General features: G+C 51.8%; 1 protein-coding gene across 1 annotated transcript in view; it reads left to right on the forward strand.

The window, feature by feature from the left end:
- Positions 1–21,856, forward strand: part of SOGA1 (suppressor of glucose, autophagy associated 1) — a 60,454-nt gene extending 38,598 nt beyond the window's left edge. Inside the window, exons 6-15 of the mRNA XM_045528635.1 lie at positions 561–701; positions 4,287–4,412; positions 5,632–5,862; positions 6,723–6,827; positions 7,793–7,960; positions 9,310–9,561; positions 12,754–12,825; positions 13,857–13,927; positions 15,188–16,538; positions 18,986–21,856. Of these exons, the coding sequence (XP_045384591.1) occupies positions 561–701; positions 4,287–4,412; positions 5,632–5,862; positions 6,723–6,827; positions 7,793–7,960; positions 9,310–9,561; positions 12,754–12,825; positions 13,857–13,927; positions 15,188–16,538; positions 18,986–19,138 (2,670 nt within the window). The 3' untranslated portion in view covers positions 19,139–21,856. The remainder of the gene's footprint in view (positions 1–560; positions 702–4,286; positions 4,413–5,631; positions 5,863–6,722; positions 6,828–7,792; positions 7,961–9,309; positions 9,562–12,753; positions 12,826–13,856; positions 13,928–15,187; positions 16,539–18,985) is intronic.
- Positions 21,857–22,017: the final 161 nt, after the last annotated feature.

A 22,017-nucleotide genomic window follows, 5' to 3' on the forward strand; every position in this document is an offset into this window, starting at 1 on the left:
CAAGGCCCAGATTGAAGAGAAGGCATGAGGCTGGGGTGCAGAGAGTGCTGGGGAGGTTTGATTTTCATCCTGAGAGTAATGGCAGGGATCTTTCCATTTCCAGAGGAAGAGAGAGATTTAGCTCTTTCTTTCTAACAACTACACCGTGGAACTGTGCCATAATTTCTTTAACTCGTGCCCTGTTGGTCTGGCTTAATCTTGCTTTTTTAAGCAAGCAGACTACCCCATGTTGAGTCTACCTCTTGGTTCTTCTGAAAGGAGGAATGAGCAGGGGCCATGTGTGTGATAGGACAGTTGGGGCTGGCTCAGAAAGTGTGTGCACAAGATAGGCATTCACAAAATCAGTGTATTCACCCACCACTTACCTACATTCTCTCAGCAAACATTCATTGAGTGGCAGCAGGGCCCTTAGCCAGGGCTGGGTCTGGCTTGCAGAGGTGGTAGGTGGTCAGAGCCTCTTATGGTGCTAGGAGGCCTGGGCTGGGGGGCTGTTTCTGGCACAATTCAGTCCCCTCCCCATAGTTATCTTTGGTCTCTTCTGCCTGTGCCTCTGGATATAGCCACCTGACTTTAGGGATCTGCCAGAATGGGAGCCCAGGATCCGAGAGCCCTTCCGCAATGGTGACTTGGACTCCAAGCCTGACCCCAGCCGGAGCTTCAGACCTTACCGAGCTGAAGACAATGATTCCTACGCCTCTGAGGTGGGTCTAGGCCTGAGCAATCAGAGGATTGGGTAGGAGGAAAGTGGCCAGGGCCTCCCCCAAACAAAGTGATGCATGGAGAATCTTACCTGGTGATGATAATGGGTTTTGAGCATTCCATTTGGTTACAAACTTCCTGACAGCCAGGGCAAAAAGGGAAATAAGGAAGTTTGAGCCATTCTCATGGCCTGATCAAAGGAAATTTATAAATTCATCTGAAGAAATTGATTTTTTTTCTGTGTTAAATCTGGTAATTTGATAATTTGTATCATTTAATGGAAATACTAATTTATGTGGCAAGAAGGCAGCAGTCTCTACACTTAGGCTGTTTGGGTTTAAATCTACTCTACACTGGCTGTGACATTTTGGATAAATCATTTCACCGAGAATCATTTCTGATTCTTGGTTTTCTTACCTGTAAAATGAAGGTATCTCATGAGGTTGTTGAAAAGATTAAATACACCAAAAACCTTAGCTTCAGGCCTGGTCCATGTTGGGTGAGGATGTCGATGATGATGATGATGATACATCACAGGGACTCAGTGGACCTGAATTCAAGTCTCAGCTCTGAGTAGCTGTGTGACCTTGGACATGTTCCTCCCCTCTGGCCGCAGCTTCCTTGTCTGTAATACGGGAGGGTTAGAGTGAGTGGTGGCTATAGAACTGTTAGGATTCTCTGGTCCTTGAGGAATTCTGGGTGGTTCTGAGCCCCTCCCAACCCTACTGAGCCTCTCCTCAGCTTCTCTTAATGAATCTGAAGCTGGAAAAGGCTCCTGTGGACTGGGTGGGGTATCCCTGTGACTCCTGCACCATGAAGGGTCCTGTGTGTATCCCAGCCTGAGCACCCTTTTTTTCTGAGCATCCCTGGGAAGACAAATCTGGTCCCAGGAAGGCCAGCCCATAACCATGTAGGGAGGAGAAAGTTCCTTGAAGCTGATGGGTCAAACTCACTAAGTTAGGTGGCCTGAGCTTCCTAAAAGCCATGGCAAAAAGAGAAGAAAATGAAATACTTAGTTCTCATTTTCTGAGAGAAAGGAAATATTTGTAGAGAGAATAACTTCCTGCATGCATTCAACCACTCTTCATTGAGCAGTTTAATTGCCCAGCCCTGTGTTGAACACTGAGTTCAAGGATACCAGAGAGAGAGCACAGTAGTTATCCCTGCAAGGATTTTTTTTTTATATTTGATCATTTATTTATGCATTCAAAAAATCTAAAGCTGGTGTGACTTGTGATCCATACAATATAACCATGAACGTCTGGTCTACTCACTCATTCAACACATTGGCTGGGCACCTCCCAGGCTAGGTGTGACAGATGACAATCCAGAGACAAGCACATTCCACATCCTTGGCAGATGACAATCCAAAGACGAGCACATTCCATGAAGGAACATAATATTCTCAGAGCAAACAGGAAAAGAAGGGCAAAAAATATATACACAAAGGAGATAGAGAGCTCGGTAAGAAAATAAAAGAAATAGGTGATAAAGCAAAAAATGCAAAGTTGTAAGAGGGATTGAGTCCAGGAGACCACCTCCATCTCTCTCCATTGCTAATGTCTGGAAGACGTTGGCATGCAAGGATTGTTTTTTTTTTTTTTTTTGAGACAGAGTCTCACTCTGTTGCCCGGGCTAGAGTGCCGTGGCATCAGCCTTGCTCACAGCAACCTCAAACCCCTGGGGTCAAGTGATCCTCCTGCCTCAGCCTCCTGAGTAGCTGGGACTACAGGCATGCGTCACCACGCCCGGCTAATTTTTTCTATATATTTTTAGTTGTCCGGTTAATTTCTTTCTATTTTTAGTAGAGACGGGGTCTAGCTCTTGCTCAGGCTGGTCTTGACCTCCTGAGCTCAAACAATCCACCCGCCTCGGCCTCCCAGAGTGCTAGGATTATAGGCGTGAGCCACCGTGCCCGGCCTGCAAGGAGTTTTAATACAAAACAGGTGTACAGGATATACCTCAAGTCAGCGTGCCTTCCACTGCCAAATTATCACATTAGTGGCCATATAATATAAATGTTTATTTTCTTTCACAAAGGGACATCTTCCATGCCTGGGAAGATTTTATGCAGGAGTTGAGGCTGACATTTCCCTGCCCCTTTTTTCCCCTTGGTTAATATGATAGTGTAAACATTTCCCTCTGTTACCTGACATACTTAAAAAAAATGTTATCAGATATAACACCCATGCAGAAAAGTGCTCATATTTTTAAGTCAACAGCTCAAATAATTCTTACAAACCAAACAGTCCTATGTAATTAGCACCCAGACCCAGAAACAGAGCAGAACCTGCCCCCGGAGGCCCCTGTGTGCTCTTGTAGTCACCATCTGTGCTTCTACCTGAATAGGTTAATTTTGCCTGTTTAGTTAACAAATTTTTTTTTTTTTTTTTTTTGAGACAGAATCTCGCTCTGTTGCCCGGGCTAGAGTGAGTGCAGTGGTGTCAGCCTAGCTCACAGCAACCTCAAACTCCTGGGCTTAAGCGATCCTACTGCCTCAGCCTCCCGAGTAGCTGGGACTACAGGCACGTGCCACCATGCCCGGCTAATTTTTTTCTATATATATATTTTAGTTGGCCAGATAATTTCTTTCTATTTTTAGTAGAGACAGGGTCTCGCTCTTGCTCAGGCTGGTCTCGAACTCCTGAGCTCAAGCAATCCACCCGCCTCGGCCTCCCAGAATGCTAGGATTACAGGCGTGAGCCACCGCGCCTGGCCTAGTTACAAATTTTTAAAACACAATTTCCCTCTAAAATGTAGTTTTATCTTTTTCTTAAGATCTTTTTACATAGTCATTATAAACAATAAACAACTACAAGATCCCTAAGTAGCATTGTATAAAGATATAAAGAGGAAAGTCAACATTACAAGGTCTTCATGTAGTTAACCATTGTTTACATTTAGTGTTTGTCCACGTCCTTTATTTGTTTTTCTATTGAAGTATATGTCTTTTTTTTTTGGTTTGTTTTTTTACTTTCTATTGAAATGTAATATAATAATATACACACAATAAAGGACAGTGGCTGGGTGGGGTGGCTCATGCCTATCTCAGCACTTTGGAAGGCCGAGGCAGGAAGATCACTTGAGCCCAGGAGTTCAAGGCTGCAGTGAGCTGTGATTGTGCCATTGCACCCTAGCCTGGGTGACAGAGACCCTGTCTCAAAGAAAACCAACACGCTGTCCTGAAGTGTACAGTTCAGTGGATTTTTATATATGTATAGACCTATTAAACACACTTTAGTCCCTGTCATTTATTATCTAAGTTATTTCTAAAACTTTGCAGTTATAAACAATGAGACCGTGAATATCTTTGTGAATTAAACTTAGGTTTCACAGGATATTGTTTTCTTCACATAAATTTCAAAGAGAGATGATCAAGGTAAAATGATAACAATAGCTAGATTTGATATGCAGTGTTTCATTTAATCGTCATGTCAGCCCACAGAGGTGGGCTGTGCCTCATTTGTACCTGGGCAGCTTGGGTCTGATTTACTGTAGCTCCCCTACCACTCCTATCCTTAGCTCACAGCTTCTGTCCTTTTCCTCCTCTCTCTCCCTCCTTATCTGTGTCCCTGTCTCCACCCCAGATCAAGGAGCTGCAGCTGGTGCTGGCTGAGGCCCATGACAGCCTTCGGGGCTTGCAAGAACAGCTCTCCCAGGAGCGACAGCTACGGAAGGAGGAGGCTGACAACTTCAACCAGAAAATGATCCAGGTGCGTCATGCCCGGCGCTTTCCATGCACCTACTCCAGCAGCCTCTCTGAGCTGGAGGCAGAGGCCTTGGGGATCCATGGGTCCTCAGAAGGCAGGAATGTCAGCCCTGCTGGGGTATTACTGCACTTGTGATCATGCATTAGCTGTGTTGGGCTGGACCTGTCATTGGCTGACTATGTGACCTTGAGCCAGTCCTGTTTTTTCTCAGGACCTCAGTTTCCCATCTATGAGATGGTGCCCACATTAGGGTTGGCTGCTAATCAAGATAATAGGGCTGGGCATGGTGGCTCACACCTGTAATCCTAGCGCTCTGGGAAGCCAAGGCAGGAGGATCACTTGAGGCCAAGAGTTCGAGATCAGCCTGAGCAAGAGCGGGACACCGTCTCTACTAAAAATAGAAAAAAATCAACCAGGCATGGTGGCGTGTGCCTGTAGTCTCAGTGACTTGGGAGACTGAAGCAGGAGGATTGCTTGAGCTCAGGAGGATGAGGTTGCAGTGAGCTATGATGATGCCACTGTGCTCTAGCAGTGGCATCATCTCGCTCTAGTGAGACCCTGTCTCCAAAAAAAAAAAAAAAAAGTTCCTGGAATAGCATTTATTAAGCCCTTACTGTATACCAGGCCTGTGCAATGCACTTTCCACACATTGTGTCCTTTAGTCTTCTTGCCCTTCCCTATGAGGTGTCCCCATTTTACAGATGGGAAGACTGATGTCCAGATAGCTAAAGTGCTTTGCCCAGGGTTGCACATCCAGAGCAAAGTGGGGCTGGGACTGGAATCCAGGTCCCTTTTGGCCATGACACTGTGTTGCTTTCTAGGGCATTGCACGTTTGTCAGCCTTCCTCAGTCCCAGCATGCCCTTTGCCCTCCACGTGAGTCACCCTCTACTGCCATCATCGCTCACCCCTGTCGCTTCCTCCCTGAATGTGAAAGCTCATGTGAAACACTGGGCACCCAGTAGTGCTCAGTACATGATGTCATGGTTTTTGCAGACAGAGCCATTGTCCTTGTGGCTACTGCTGCTTTTATGAGCTTCCCTTCCCTGGAGGAGCAGAGGGCAATGCTTATTTTAGTAGAATGAGCTGCTAGAGGTGGGATCCTGGGCATCGATCACCCACAGGCCCCATGCAGATTTAACCGCCTGTCCTTGTCTGGGGTCTGCGTTGGGGGGGGTAGTGGCCAGCGGGCCAGGCTTGCTCAAGCTCTTGTCCTCCTGCAGCTGAAGGAGGACCAGCAGAGGGCGCTCCTGAGACGGGAATTCGAGCTGCAGAGTCTGAGCCTCCAGCGGAGGCTGGAGCAGAAATTCTGGAGTCAGGAGAAGAACATGCTGGTGCAGGAGTCCCAGCAGTTCAAGCACAACTTCCTGCTGCTCTTCATGAAGCTCAGGTGGTTCCTCAAGCGCTGGCGGCAGGGCAAGGTTTTGCCCAGCGAGGGGGATGACTTCCTTGAGGTATGGTTGAGCCTGGGCCTGGGACTGAGCCTGTGGTGGGGAGGGCGGGGGAAGGGATAGGGAAGGGACACTCAGCTGGTGTTGACACAGCTCTGAGGCTCATATCTGTGCCATCAGTTTGCAGGTTTCCTCCCCTGCATTCATGGGCTCATTCAGCGTCTGTTGGTTGCAAACCACCCCTTTACTTGGGCACATGGCAGGTGGCGGGTACACCACGGTGGGGAAGACAGACTCAGTCCTGCCTCAGCAGGAGAAAGTCCCTTGGGGCTGGCTGCTCTTTTACACAAGGTCTTTAGCAGGCAGCAGTATCTAGGTGAATTTAATAATCTAGTTTTGCTCGGTGTGGTGGCTGACTTCTATAATCCTAGCACTTTGAGAGACCAAGGTGGGAGGATCGCTTGAGGCTAGGAGTTCAAGACCAGCCTGGGCAACATAGCAAGACCCCACCCCTAGTCTTTGCCAAAAACAAAAACAAAAAATCAGCTCGGCATGGTTGTGAGTGCCTATAGTCCCAATTACTCGAGAGGCTGAAGCAGGAGGATCACTTGAGCCCTAGGAGTTGAGGGTAACAGTGAGCTATGATCATGCAGTTGCACTCCAGTTTGGGCAACAGAGTGAGATCCTGTCTCAAAAAAAGAAAAATAATCTAGTTGTAAAATTGTATTATGTACAGATACATATTTATATTCAATGCCCCGAGAGGCACAGTGCCGAGGGCTGAAGTTAAGATGTGGTAAATCAGTGCTGGGCCTCTGTGCATCCTGCCTGCCTGGCTGTGCAGCCCCCTTCTGTCTGGGCTACTGCAGCCCCAGATGTGACATCCTCCCACCTCCTGTTGAGTGTGGCTTTTAAAAATGTAGGTAAACAGCATGAAGGAGCTGTACCTGCTGATGGAGGAAGAGGAGATCAATGCTCAGCATTCTGATAACAAGGCCTGCACAGGGGACAGCTGGACCCAGAACACGGTGCGTTCTCAGCCCTTTCCCAGTCCTGTTCTGTCCACTCATTCCTTTGTCCATCTACTGATCACTTCCTGCTGCCTTCTCTGGCCCTGGCCCTGCACTGGGCACCCGTGCTGCGCAGGGTTATTGCTTGGTCACTTGCTCCCAGATGCTCAATGCTATGGGGTATATAAGTCATCCCAGGGCAGTGACAGAGTGCCAGATGATGGACTGTGGGGCCACAGGTGAGAGAGCAATTAATTCTGCTTGGAGTATAAGGGACCGTATCACAGAGGAGGGTCTGCATGTAGTGGGTTTGAAGGATCAATAGGAGCTTGCCTGATAGAGAATGGCTTGAAGACCACTGTGGACCCAGAGAACTGTGCATGCAGAGGTGTGGCAAGGTATGCTGGGACTGGGTGTGGCTCAGGATGTACACAGTGGGGGTGAGGACATCAGGCTAGGGTCATATGAAGAGGGGCCTTGTGGCCTGGGGTCAGGAGCTCTCAAATCAAGCCATAGATCAGAGAGAGCGGGGACTCAGGATCCCAGGGTCACACACACGAGCTGGGGTGCGGGTGGGAAATGAGGTCGTGGGCCCAGGAGAGATTTGGGACTGAGTCAGGCATGGTTAGGGAGGCTCCCTGGATCAGACGTCGCATCTGGCCTGCAGCGGGTCAGAGAGGCAGACCCTGAGCAAAGAGAAAGACACACGGCCTAACGCTGCAGAGTCTCGAAGCAGTCGGATTACTCAGCTCAGATTCAGGCTGAATAATGGTTACTGTAACTGCAAGATTCTGTTTATGTTGGGTTTGGGACTCACATCAGCCTAGGAGGTGGCTGGGCTTGTCATCCCCATCTTATGGGTGAGATGACCTAGAGAGGTCACAGGACTTGCCCAAGGCCTGGGAGAGTCCGGAGCTGGACTCCTAGTGAGTTCTCTGAGCCCAGGCTCCCCTCCTCTGACCCCGCCTTGCCCTCGTCTGCAGCCCAATGAGTACATCAAGACCCTGGCCGACATGAAGGTAACACTGAAGGAGCTATGCTGGCTGCTCCGGGATGAACGCCGTGGTCTGACTGAGCTTCAGCAACAGTTTGCCAAGGCCAAGGCCACCTGGGAGACGGAGCGGGCAGAGCTCAAAGGCCATACCACCCAGGTGAGGCCTGCACCGGTCGGAGACATCTGCCCCCTTGGTGTCAGCCAAGCCTTCAGCTGTAGGATCTGGGAGTAGGCTGCCCAAGCCATGGTCTTGGAGGCGTAGGAACCCCCTGACTTTGCCTTGTTGCCCAGAGAGGGCAAGAGGCTTGCCTCGAATCACACAGCAAGGGTACCAGAAACAGAGGGGAGAAGGAGTCACTGGAGCAGGGAAGGAAGGTAGGGGATTGACAAAGAGGCACAGAGTGTCACAGGCCCCTCTATGGCACCTGGGCTCACAAGTGAGGCCAGCACACTTAAATGCCTGTCTGTACCTGCTGATGCCCTTCACACTGCTGGGCTGTCCTTGTAGGATCCCCTTAACCCTGTTACCTGGCCCTGGTTTGCTCCCTCCACCAAGACTGGGGGCCTCCCCTCCAACAACCCAGCCTGACCAGAGGAGCCTTAATCAGGAGCTCTGGGAGTTTGGGGTCTGCTGTGTGCCTGGGGGGAGGTTGCTGCCCACCTCTGGTTTGGAAAGTGAGAGGGTGGCTTCCTCCACTCAGAGAGAGCTCCAGCCCCCCAGCTCTGTGGTGCAGGCGGCCTTCCCGGCATCGTCTGCCCCTGTGAGGTGGCGCTGTGATGATTCCCACCGGACAAATGACAGAATAGGCACAGAGGGGTTAAGTTTCCTCCCAGTGTCTCCTGGCTAGTAAGTGGCAGACGAATCCTTGCTCCCCAAACCTCTGCCCCTCCTGGCTTCCCATGACCCCATTCCACCATCTTCCCAGGTTACACGTTTCCCTCCTGCCACTCTGGGGTCTGGAGCTAAGAAAGCCATCATGCTGGGGTCATTCCTGCATACATGTGTCACATGACTGTGTGTGCATGTCCCCATGCAGGGCCTGTGGGAGACAAGGTGAAGCTCCAGCTCTCTAGGAGGGGACATATGTAAATAACATGTCACCCATTACCCAAAGCCCATACTGCTGCTAAGAGTTGATGAACTATCATGAGAAACAATAACTGGGAACCTCTGCCATGTCATTGCTATGTGACCTGGGACAAACAACCCCTTTGAACCTCTTCCTCTTCTGTAAGATATGGGTGATGGTAGTTCTTGCAGAGCCTTCACGAGGATACTGACATAATACCTGAAAAGCCACAGCACAGAGCTTGGCTTGTAGAAAGAGCTCTACAAACCCTTATTGTGAGGAGGGGTTGGTTCTGAGTGAGGAGATCAGTGAAGGCTTACCAGCTGAAGGGTCTTCCCAGGAGACCTCTGTCCCCCTGCCCCCTGCTGGCACCCAGAAGGGAAGGCAAGAGGAGGGGCCTCCTGGTGCCAGCTGCCCCGTCTACTTCTTTCCACAGATGGAGCTGAAGGCTGGCAAGGGAGCCGGGGAGAGGGCAGGGCCCGACTGGAAGGCAGCCCTACAGAGGGAGCGTGAGGAGCAGCAGCACCTCCTGGCTGAGTCCTACAGCGCTGTCATGGAGCTCACGCGGCAGTTGCAGATCAGCGAGCGCAACTGGAGCCAGGAGAAGCTGCAGCTGGTAGAGCGGCTGCAGGGTGAGAAGCAGCAGGTGGAACAGCAGGTGAAGGAGCTGCAGAACCGCCTGAGTCAGGTGAGGCCTCCCCGCTACCCCCAGATGTAGGTTCTCCTTCAGGTATAGCTGGATCCAGGTGCTTAGAGAATGCAGTAGGAACCAGGTCTTTCTCTCTGACTCTGTTGCTCAAGAGTGCTTTCCTCTGTGTTAGCTTTACTCTTAAGCTATCCTCAAATATGACCACTGTTAGTTTTATGCCCGTATCTTACAGCTTAGTGGTCACACAACAGGTAGAGGTCCATTTCCGCAAGGCTCTAGTTGGCCAAGTGTGAGTCATATGCTCATCCTTGGAGCCTGCCAAAACCCAAGATCCAAGAGGGAGGAACTAAGAGTGGTTCCCATGGAAAAATTGGAGTCCGGGCGCGGTGGCTCACGCCTATAATCCTAGCACTCTGGGAGGCTGAGGCAGGTGAATTGCTCGAGGTCAGGAGTTCCAGACCAGTCTGAGCAAGAGTGAGACCCTGTCTCTACTAAAAATAGAAAGAAATTAGCTGGACAACTAAAAATATATAGAAAAAAATTAGCCGGGCATGGTGGCATGTGCCTGTAGTCACAGCTACTCAGGAGGCTGAGGCAGTAGGATTGCTTGAGCCCAGGAGTTTGAGGTTGCTGTGAGCTAGGCAGATGCCACGGCACTCACTCTAGCCCAGGCAACAGAGTGAGACTCTGTCTCAAAAAATAAACAAAAAGAAAAAAAAGAAACGAAAAATAGTTGTGCCTCAGTGAACATCTTCACACATGTTTTTCTGCATGTGCACAAATATTTTAGAAGGGTAGATTCCTGGAAGTGAAATTGCTGTGTTCAAGGGCGTATGCACTTGTAGTTGATGAAAATTGTCAAGCCACAGGCCAGAAAGGCTTTGCCCAGTTACACTCACACCAGCCACATAGGGAGAAGGGCCTGTTTTGCTTTATCTTTGCGTGTTCTTGTAACTGCCAATCTTTGAAATGTCTGTCTAGCTCAGGATGTAAAGTGCTATTAATATATCATTGTTTTAATTTTCATTTCTCTGATTTTTAGTGAAGGTGAACATCTTTTCATGAGTTTATCGATCATTTATGTTTCTTCTTTCTAATGTTATCTCTAGTTCTCCAATGGCCCTGCAAGGTCACAGTCACTAAACCCCTTTTAAAGATGAGGAAACTGAGGCAAAGTGACTTGCCCATGAAGTAAGTAAGGGACAGGATGAGAATCTGGCAGAACTCCCAAACCAGGACAGGGCCTGATCCTGGGCCCTGCCCACTCCCCTGCAGGGTCAGAGCTCTTTTGAGGTTCACGGTGACTAGGAGCCTCTGCTTGATGAGTGCCCTGCCAGATGGCTGGGCGACAGACAAATCACAAAGCAGTCCACGTCCCACATGGAAAGTAGATCTGATGCATCTGTTTGCACCAACAAACCACTTTCCTGTGTATAAAAGAATAATTCCTTTTTATTATATGAACAAAAAAATATTTCTAAAATGATTTTGAAATTATGAGACAAGCTTCACATCATACCTGGGGAAACACATCCCAGCCCACAAGCAGGTGCTGCTGGCTCATCAGGGCACAGATTCCATGTCCCGCTCTTGTTTCCACATGAGGGGATCTTGCGTGGGAAGTGCTGGCCCTCTAGCTCCAGCCTCCAGGGTCTCTCTGACATTCCTCTGCCTCCTGCACTGCAAACCAGGTCCCCCAAAGCAGCTTCTTGAAACTGGACTGACAGGTACACAGCCCGGCGACAGCACAGTCAGAGTGGCTGGTGGGAAAGAGCTTCTGAGCAGGAGTCCCCAGTCCCTACCTGGCTCTGCCAGGTACAGCCCCAGCCAGGTCACCTCTGATCTCTGGGCCTCATCCTCACGAGGATGACTGCGTGACCTCATCTCACGGGGCAGCTATGGGAATGAAAGGAGATGGCCACAAGAACACTTCGGGATGATTCGGGTGCTCCTAGGCCCGCCCCCGGCCGGGGCTTGCTTTGATTCTGTGGCCCTCATCTGTCGTTTCTGTTCCTTCCCTTTAGTGTGATTTTTGTTGTTGCCTGTAATCCCATTGGTCTTATGTTGGGTTCCTAAGAAGCCAAGCCTGAGACGTAGATTCAAGTGTGCAAGGAAGGTGACCGATCTGTTCTGGTTTGCTCGGGACTGAGGGTGTTTCCTGGACTTTTACTTTTAACCCTGGGACAATCCCAGCCACAGCCTCCCAGTTTCTTCAGAACTGAGGGTTTTCTGGGACCTGGCAGTTTCAGTGCTAACACTGAGAAAGTCCTGGGCAAACCAAGATGGGCTGGTTACCGTGTGTGTGATTCGTTAAGGGATGGAGGAAGCCAGGGCAGGGAAGGGGAAGAAGCCAAGCAAGGACGTGCTTTCCAGCAAAACCTGCCCTCAGCCTGATCCCGTGACAAGCTCAGGGGTGTAGACAGTACACCACCCCACAGCTGGTCCACCTTAGGACAAGGGGCTGGCTTCCGGGCCAGCCTTTTGGACCCCTGCTTTTGTCTGTCACTGGCAGTGACTGGGTTCCAGTTGCCCAGGGTAATCCTTCAAGGAGGTTGCGGCACCAGATGGCACAGGTGAGGCCACCAAGCCACAGGATCTGCTACATTACTGTTGCTGTCATTGCAACTCATTCAGCAGCCTGACCTTGGGCAAGTTCCTCCTCTTCTCTCAATCTTGATGCTCTAATCTGTGACATGGAAACAACCATCGTATGGTAACATCTACCATATATGGTTGCTGTGAAAATTCAGTTAGCTAATGTGCACGTACCAAGTGGGTTCCGTCCCATGCCACCTGGATGTGATGAAGCTCCAGGAGAGGAGGCAACCGCCAGCCACCTCCAGGCCCAGTGGGGAGAATGCTGGGATCCATTAGTGACGGCCACCATAGAGGGAGCAGCGGGGGCACCTGGGTCTTGTCTTTGCACCTCTAGCTGCTTCTTAGCTGATCTGTTCCCTGAACTGTAGCACGAATAAACATAGTAATGACAGCTGCTACTATATTAGATATAGTGACATTTAGAAGGATGCTCGCAAGTAGTTGCTTTCATTATCATTTTCCAAATCCACCTGTGGGTGGCTCAGAGCTGCTACCCACTGAGAAGATGGCCCCAAGCCCATGATGCGGGTCCTCTGAGCTGCAGAGTGGAGCCTAGGGAGTGGCCCTGCTCTGAGCAGGACCCCGCTGACCAGCTTTGCCTGCCACTGACCCACCCCCTTTGCCCTTATCCAGCTGCAGAAGGCCTCCGACCCCTGGGTCCTGAAACACTCGGACCTGGAGAAGCAGGACAACAGCTGGAAAGAGGTGAGTAGGGCAGTTGCCACCCGTGTTCTCTTGGCTCCTTGTTCCACTGGAAAGTTCCCTGCTTGTGGGGAACATGACAGGAGGATGCTAACCCTATCCCACAGGGCCATGCCCTCGTGCCTTGGGCTCCTCAGCCCTGGGGTGTCTTCCACATGGTTCCTGCCTGTTGTTTGGGACGTGGGAAGGGTCCTCTGCCAATGCCATCCTTCCATGTCTGGGAGAAACCTTTAGCCTCTCTTGGTTTCAGTTGTGCCCTATGAAAAGCAAGGCCCCTAAGTGGCTGTGTGATCTTGGATAAGTCACTCTCCCTCTCTGAGCCCCAGTTGCCTCTTTGGTAAATGAGAATCGCATTTTCTGCCTTAGCCTAGCCCTGGGTGTGAAGATCAATAAGGTCACATTGGTGGAGTTTGCACATAAGCCTAAGGTGCCAGTTGTCACATAGCAACACACTGCATAACCAAACAGTGAACCACAGGCCCTTTGCATCACCCCATTCTATCCTCATGATGGCCTATGGAAGTGGTGCATCAGTCGGGAGACTTGGTTGCAAGCAAACACTGATTCTGGGGAACTGAGGCAGGAAAGAATTTTACTGGGGGCTCAAGTGGACTGGGGATGCAGTTCAAAAAAACCAGTCCAGGTCCCAGGGGACTGTCTCTGGAACCAGGGTGGGACAAGCCCAGCGCAGTAGCTGCCAGGTTGTGGCTGTCAGCACCAACTGAACAGGCCACTGAGTGCTTTGTTGCTGCTGCCACATTTAGAATAAGAATGGTCTCTCTTTCCTTGGCGGTCACTTTTGGAGCTCTGATTGGCCCAGCCTGGATGACGTAATTCTCGTGGGGGAGTTAGATGCAGCACAGCCAGAAACTGCCCAGTGGGCATTTGAGATCATTGATGACACCAACCCTGCTCTACAGATGAGGAGAATCAGGCTTTGAGGTCCAGGCTCAGCTCCCACACTAGCCTCCTGTCACCTGTCCTCGGTGCTCTGGTGGCCAGAACTGACCCTTCCTGTCTCTCTTCCTTGACAGACATGCAGTGAGAAGATCCATGACAAGGAGGCTGTTTCTGAAGTCGAGCTTGGGGGAACCGGCTTAAAGAGGTACAGGCATGCAGGTCTCCTGCTCTGCCCCACAGCCCCGCCCCTGCCCCACCCCTTTGCCCCCCCCTGCTCCCCCCCCCGCCCCCCGGAGTCCACCACTGCACCTCGTCAGAGCTGGGAGAGCATGGGGACAGGGTTTCTCTGGAACCCAAGCCACTCAGGGGCTGGAAGGCCTGGGGCAGTGGGAATTCCAGCCGGCAGTTTATTGTCTGTTTGCTTCTGGGCATGGAAAGCAGGCCCAGCATGTCCTTGCTGGGAAAGGACATGTCTAGCTCCTCTCGGGATCCCTTTTCTTGTCTCTGGAGTTAGGAGAGTCAGGATAGACATCCGTTCCTAGGATTATTGAATTCCTGCCTGTGGTGTGGCTGGGGGGACCCCCAAGACTCTAAGGACCATATCTGCACTGTTAGGAAACCAATGAAAGGAGAGAGGGAACAACCCTACGGGAGCCTTCCAGAGCAGCCCGGGAGCAAAGCAGGGCTCAGGTAGGAGGATGGGCCTTGGAGTCGGAGGGCCAGGTTTGAATTCCAGCCCTGCCGTTTCTAGTTCCATGACCTTGGGCAGCATTTCGCATCTCCATCTCACGGGGATGATAGGAGCTCCTCCTAGAGTTATCAGAGTGGCGGGTGCTTCTGTGTGCCCAGCACTTCCCCTCCTCCAGGAAACACGTGTGCCAGGTCTGTGCTGGACATTTCATGTGCATTAGTTTGGGTTCCCACAGAAGCAAACACAGAGACAAGGATTTAAGAGCAAATGGTTTATCTTGGAGAGGATTTCAGAAAGCACCTGGAAGTGAGACAGGAAAAGAATAGGCAGGTATAAAAGGAGTTTCAACCAAGTTACCCCATTGGTCACTGGAGCGCAGTGTCACTCAGGAGCCGGAGTAGAACATGCAAGTCATAGCTGCCCCCCAAGGAGCAAGGAGCCCAGGGTACTTGTTCACCAAATCCCACCTGTCGTTTACTGAAGGCTGTGTGTCGGGGCATAGACTCTGCTGGTTCCTGCTGCTTCGATGTGGAGGCCAAGCATGAACCCACAGGCAGAGAAAAAGCCCTCAGGTAGGGAAAGACAGGTGTTCAGAGTAGGCAGCTTGGGCTGCGGTATGTAGGAGAGAATGGGGGCTGGGCACCAACGGCGTCTGCTACAAGAGGTGGGCAAGATGGTTCTGGTCCCTGCCCGCGTGCCGCGCGCAGACCAGAGTGGGTGCTCAGTACATGTTAATTTCCCCTAATATCATGTTTCCTCCTCTGCCCTTCGCAGGACCAAATCTGTTTCTTCCATGTCTGAGTTTGAAAGTTTGCTCGACTGTTCGCCCTACCTTGCTGGCGGGGATGCCCGGGGCAAGAAGCTGCCCAACAGCCCTGCCTTTTCGTTTGTTAGTACGGAGCCAGTGGACCCCGAGAAAGACACCAAGGAAAAGCCCGGGCTCTCGCCAAGGGACTGCAACCGCCTGGGCGCCCTGGCCTGCCAGGACCCCGCAGGGAGGCAGATGCAGCGCAGCTACACGGCTCCTGACAAGACGGGCATCCGCGTCTACTACAGCCCCCCTGTGGCCCGGCGCCTGGGCGTCCCCGTAGTCCATGACAAGGAGGGCAAGATCATCATCGAGCCCGGCTTCCTCTTCACCACAGCCAAGCCCAAAGAGTCGGCCGAGGCTGACGGGCTGGCCGAGAGCTCCTACAGCCGATGGCTCTGCAACTTCTCACGGCAGCGCCTGGACGGAGGCTCGGGGGGCAGCCCTTCAGCAGCCGGGCCGGGCTTCCCAGCAGCCCTGCGTGACTTCGAGATGTCAGGCAACATGAGCGACGACATGAAGGAGATCACCAACTGTGTGCGCCAGGCCATGCGCTCGGGCTCGCTGGAGAGGAAGGTGAAGAGCACCTCCAGCCAGACAGTGGGCCTGGCCAGTGTGGGCACCCAGACCATCCGCACGGTCAACGTGGGCCTGCAGACTGACCCACCCCGCAGCAGCCTCCACGGCAAGAGCTGGTCACCCCGCAGCTCCTCGCTGATGTCCGTGCGCAGCAAGCAGATCTCCTCCTCCCTGGACAAGGTCCATTCGCGCATCGAGCGGCCCTGCTGCTCACCCAAGTATGGCTCGCCAAAGCTCCAGAGGCGGTCCGTGTCCAAGCTGGACAGCACCAAGGACCGCAGCCTGTGGAACCTGCACCAGGGCAAGCAGAATGGCTCGGCCTGGGCCCGCTCTACCACCACGCGGGACAGCCCTGTGTTGCGGAACATCAACGATGGACTGTCCAGCCTCTTTAGTGTGGTGGAGCACTCAGGGAGCACGGAGTCTGTCTGGAAACTGGGCATGTCCGAGGCCCGGGCCAAGCCGGAGCCTCCCAAGTACGGCATTGTGCAGGAATTCTTCCGTAATGTGTGTGGCCGGGCACCCAGCCCCACCTCGGCAGCGGGAGAAGAGAGCACCAAGAAGCCAGAGCCCCTCTCCCCAGCCAGCTACCATCAGCCAGAGGGTGTGGCCAGGATCCTGAACAAGAAGGTGGCCAAGCCAGGCAGCGGCGAGGAGGCCAGACCCACCATGCTCCCCCAGGTGGGGAAGGATGGTATCCTCCGGGATGGAGACGGAGCCCTGGTCCTTCCCAGTGAGGTAGGTGGCGGGGGCACTGCCCTTTTTCTTGGGAGATGGGGTTATCCAGTAAGGTCCAAGCTCTTTTGGTTTTTAAACTCAGGGAATATGGTTATGGGTCTCAAAAAGTCCTTATGCTGGTCTGGGATGGGGTTAAAAGGTTCTAGACCTGGAACAACACACAAGTGATGGTCATGTGGTCTGAATACCAAGAGATTAGTGAGCATGGCTTAACTAGCTGCTTTGCTACCACACACCACAGATTGCCAGCATCCCCTCTAGGGAAGTGCTGTGCCCACTGCTCTCCCGTTGCCCCGTGGTGTGTGGAGCCAGCTGGCTTGGCTTGTGAGAGCCAATCGTAAGCATCTCTGTTTAGTAATATCACCTTGGTACCTCGAGACCGACCACAGTGGGAGGATGTACACCATAAAAATTGGCAAATGCTACAAAGCAGGGCTCCTTCCCTCAATCCTGGAAAACGAGCTGTTAAACATTAAGCAGCACACCACTTCCCCCACCCCATCAGGACTTCACACCTAAGTGCTCACATTGTCTCTGAGGACCTTTTGCTGCACACCCCACTCCTGATACCAATTTCTGATAAGTTAGGGAAGATTTGAATATTAGTAAAAGAATGCATGTGGATTAGCTTTGCAGAAGGGGAAGGAAGGGTCTCTGAAGGATGGCAGAGTATCTTGTGGAACCCAAGAGTAGGGACCTGAAGGCCCCAGCAGTTTCTCCCTGTCTCCTCCTCTCCCTTGAGCTTCATTTTCTATGATGTCCTTTTCCTCCTCCCCTTTCTCTCTCTCTGTTACATTTGCACAGGGGCTGGGTGGGCTGTCCTAGCTCTGGTTTTTTTGTTTGTTTGTTTTTTTATTTCCGCATGTTATGGGGGTATAAAAGTTTAGGTTACATATATTGCCCTTGCCCCCCACCCCAAATCAGAGCTTCAAGCATGTCCCTCCTAGACGGTGCGCATTGCACTCGTTATGTATGTATACACCCATCCCCTCCCCCCCCACATCTGCCCAACACCCGATTAATGTTATTCCCAAATGTGCTCTCTGGCTCTGGTTTTATGACATCTTCCAGTTTGAGTACCCAGAGGAGACTGACTCAGGTCCCTCTGTCCCAGTTCCACCTTTCTAGAATAAAGAAACTCTGATTGGTCCAGCTTGAGTCAGGTTGTACCGCTTTGGTCCAGTCAGCTGTGACTGAGGGCAGTACCAGGTGTCCTGCTGTGGGTTCGGTGGGGATATAGGCTGGGGTGCAGAGACGTGAGAAGGGCTGTGATTGCCTCAAGAGGTTAGCTTCCTTGTTACTGTACATCTGGGCGGTTTCTGGTTTTTCTCTATTATAAACAACGCTGTGGTGAATATCTTGGTGCCAAAACATTTCTCCACATTTCAGATTATTTCCTTTAGGTTTGAGTTGCATAAATGGGATTATAGGATAAAAGAATATAAATTTTTTAGAGATATTTGATAAATGTTGCCAAATTATTTTTCAAAAGAGTTTGTCCGATTTCTCCAGCTTCTGGTAGTATGTGGCGAGTGCTTTACTTGTCTATACTCTCATCCAGAGCTGTTGTTTTAAAAAGTATTTCTATTTTTGTAACTTTTGATAAACTTTTACATTTAAATTTAATATTCATGCGGAGCATACAGTAAGAGTATAGCTCCCTGAATTCTCACAAACTGAATACAGCCATTACATTAGGGAGGGTTCTCTAGAGAAACAGAACCGATAGGATCTATAGACAGAGCAGGGGGGAGAGAGAGAGATTTATTATGAGGAGTTAACTCATGTGATCATGGAGTCTGGCAAGTCCCTAGTGCTGCAGAGCGAGTCAGCAAGTTGGAAACCCAGGAGATCCAACGGTATAGTTCCGGTCTGAGTCTGAAGGCTCGGGAACTAGGCAAGCTAATGCTTTAGTTCTAAGTGGAAGAGCTGGGATTTGAACCAAGCAGTCTGGTTCTACAGCAGCAATTTTAACCATTATTCCTGTCTAATAGTAATAGTAAAAAATTAGAAACTACCCAAATGCACATCAAAAATGAATTGGATAAATAATTTCCATTCAGTAAAATGGTATAAAGCCCTTAAAAAAGGAGATCTAGACATACATAGTGACAGAAAAGTGCTCATGTTTTGCAGTTGCAACATAAGCTGTAGGGAATGAGGTCATTTTGGCAAATGTATGTGTGTGCAATATGTTGAGAATTTATGTTTGATGTGTAGGACCATGGGCAGTGTCCACCCTCATCTCTGTATAGTCCAGAGTATATTATCATGAACATCTGTTACTGTGCTAATGGGAGAAGAGCAATAAAAAGAAAAATTGATTCAGTGCAGGGCTGCAGGCCCTTTTTGGGCACAGCCGAGTCCAGATTCCTTGCCTGGCTGGCCGCCCGGCCCGCGGTGGCACATGCCTCCTGGCTCCTGACTTCCTGCCTCTCTCCTCGTAGGATGCCATTTGTGACTGTAGCACCCAGTCTCTCACCTCCTGCTTCGCCCGGCCGTCCCGCTCTGCCGTCCGCCACTCTCCTTCCAAGTGCAGGCTGCACCCTTCAGAGTCCAGCTGGGGCGGAGAGGAGAAGGCGGCCCCCCCCAGCGAGTGACAGAGCAGCAGAGCTCCCCACCTCGACCAGCCCCGTCCCCGGGTAGCAGGAGGGAGCCAGCAGAGAGGAGGCGAGGGGCTGCGCCCTCAGCATCGCCCAGCCCCGGAGGCGGCAGCAGCTACACCACTGCCAGAGAGCAGCTTTCACGTCAAGGTAAAGCGGGGTCTCCTGCTGACCGCTGGGTGGTGAGCCCCAACTTCCCAGGGGAAGGCGGTGAGTGGGAGAAAGACAAAAACTGGGATTTGGAAGCACCAACAGAGAGATCCGTCGCGAGCCGGTCCCTGGGGCCTAAAGCAGAGCCTTGCCTGGTTCTACCCACGCCCACTTCTTGGAAGAGCCCGGGAAGGGTACACTTCCGGCCATGCCCTCGAGGACGAGGGCTCGAGGAGATGTTCCCTGCTGACCACACACCCCTTCACTGGGGAGGAGACACCACTGAGAAGAACAGGCTTTGCTGCAGGGCTCGGCGAGGGGCTCCTGGCGGAGCTGGGCTGGGCATCGTCACCTTCACCTCCTTCCCTTCGCCACCTCCTCCTCCCAGCCCCGCTGCCCTGGGTTTCCGGGACTCAGGGGGGTATGATAGGGCTGCAGCCAGGGCCAAGTGCCTGCTGGGCATCCTGGAGCCCTGGATCTCCCTGCCTGCAGCCTGGATGCAGCAAGACCTAGGAGACGAGGTGGGAATGTATAGGGCTCAGGGTTGGGAGCTTTTGGAGTTGCTGCCCCTGCCAAGGTGACTCGGGGGGGCCCAACCTTTCCAGCAGACTTCGTGAGGACAGAAATAGGTAGAGTCAGTCTTAAGACCTGGTGCATAGATAAATGCCTAAATGCCCACTGCCTTGATCTCGGGGCCTCTTTCGCTGGCACCGTGTCTCCACTGTGTTTACATCCTGCAGCTGCTGGGGACAAAGATATTCCCTGTAGGAGACTCCCAGTTGGCCAGGTCAGGCCACGGAGAACTCCAACAGGCCAGTGCCCAGGGCGCAGCAGTAGACTGGGGCCTGGAAACACATTTCTTGCCTAGATTGTTTATTTGAATTTTTCTTATTATAAATATTTAAGGTGGTTTACTTTATTTTAATAATTTAATTTGCCCCCAAAGTCCCTAAGGTAATTTATTGAAGGTTAAGACACGTATTCTTGCCACTGGGACAATGTGGGCTGTCTGACTGCATGGACAGGCATGGGGTCCCTCATGTGGACAAGGCCACTCAGCAGCCAGGTTTGGAGACCGCGCTCTGGTCTCCTGGTCAGCCTTGGAGGGCCCCTCGCCGGAGCGGGAGCCCTGCAGCTGGCTCCCCTACACTGCTGGCCTTTTGGCCTCAGAGCACTACTTGTTACAACTCCACATCTGGTACTTGCCCGGCCCCAGCTGTCAGTTTGTAAACACCCGCTGACAGGGTGCAGGGCTGGACTGATGTCACCACTCCCCAAACATTCTCCATTTCCCTTCTTTTTTTCCTCCCTCCCTCTGACACCTTTTTTTTTTGTGAGTCCAACGTGGATTACTAAGGCTCTGTTAGGAACACAGAGATCCCTCCAAGTTCCCCAAGTGAGAACTCGCAGGAAAACAGGACTGAACTTCGAGAACGTTGTTTATTGCCGCTTTGCACATGGACCTGAGAGTGTCTACCAGTCTGCCTCGGTTCTCACCAGCCTGCCAGCCTTTTCACCAGCCTCTCTCCTTAGCCTGTGGCCTTTCTCAGCTCTTCTCCCAGCCCCAGCTCCACTGCCTGCCCTTCCCCACATCCCGTGTGAGCTGCCCGAGCCATTGGTTGGATTGCAGCATGGCTCACTGCAGTGTGGTGAGGAGGGCCTCACGCTCCTCCCCCTTGTGCCAATGAACCCATTTGGGCTGTATACACGCCTGCACACACACAGACATGCTGCCCTCCTGTAATTGGCTGGGAACGCAGAATGGAAACACCAGGACGGATTGGCTTGTCTGCAGAATTCCTCATCCGGAAGACCAAAAGCCAGCAGCTTTGCGAGTTTGCCCCCAGGACTCAGGAGACGCTCCTGTACTCCCACCTCCCACCAGTTCCCATCCCACCCTTTCAGCACCACCTGGACCAGCTTGCCCGAGTCCTTCATCTCCCTTCCCTGTAGGCTGAACATCAGGGTCACGCCAGTCCCAGCCGCATCCTCATGGCATAGTGACGTGTGTGGGCAGAGCAGGCAGGCCAGTAGAGCTGTGGGCCACCTCCCATCTGGGGTGCTGCTGCTCCCAGCCAAGAGGTCAGGGGGACCCTCCAAGGTTATCTCCAGGTGAGGAGACTCACACCAGGCCACAAGCCACCAGAGATCTGCCACCTCCCAGAGCTGCAGAGGCCCAGGGAGTCTTCACTCCTGGCCTTGGGGAGAAATCCCCATGAGACCTGAACCCCGAGGCCTGTGGCCCACTCAGCCTTACCGTCGCCCTCATCCAAGATTGTCCTTGCCATCTTCGTTGTCTCAGCACCCAGGCCCCCTGGTCCCCAGCCACTGTCTGGGGCTCCAGATCTCCTAGTTTCTACGTCCTGCATGCCACTGTGCAAGGCCACTCGTCACTGTTCCTGCAGAAGCCTCTGGACGTGGGGCTTGATGGGGTTGAAAATGTTACATGTAAATATTGGTTTGGTTTGGTTTGGTTTTTAGCATTTTACTTGGTAACTGGTTGTGTTTTCCTTTTCAGGGTGGGGGGATTGGTTTGTAAAAACTCTTTGCTCTTTTGGAATGTAATTTCTAAGTTTGTTTGTTTGTTTCTTCAAATGCCTTTTAAGTCTTGATAACATTCCCAAAGCAGAAAACTGCCTGACCCACAGTGGGGATTCCCTGGAGGATTGGGTCCCAGGAAGGAACGCTGCCCTTCTTCCCTTCCTCCCCTTCCACTGTGCCACTTC

This window comes from Lemur catta, chromosome 17 (genome assembly GCF_020740605.2).
Source record: "Lemur catta isolate mLemCat1 chromosome 17, mLemCat1.pri, whole genome shotgun sequence".
Taxonomy (NCBI): domain Eukaryota; kingdom Metazoa; phylum Chordata; class Mammalia; order Primates; family Lemuridae; genus Lemur; species Lemur catta.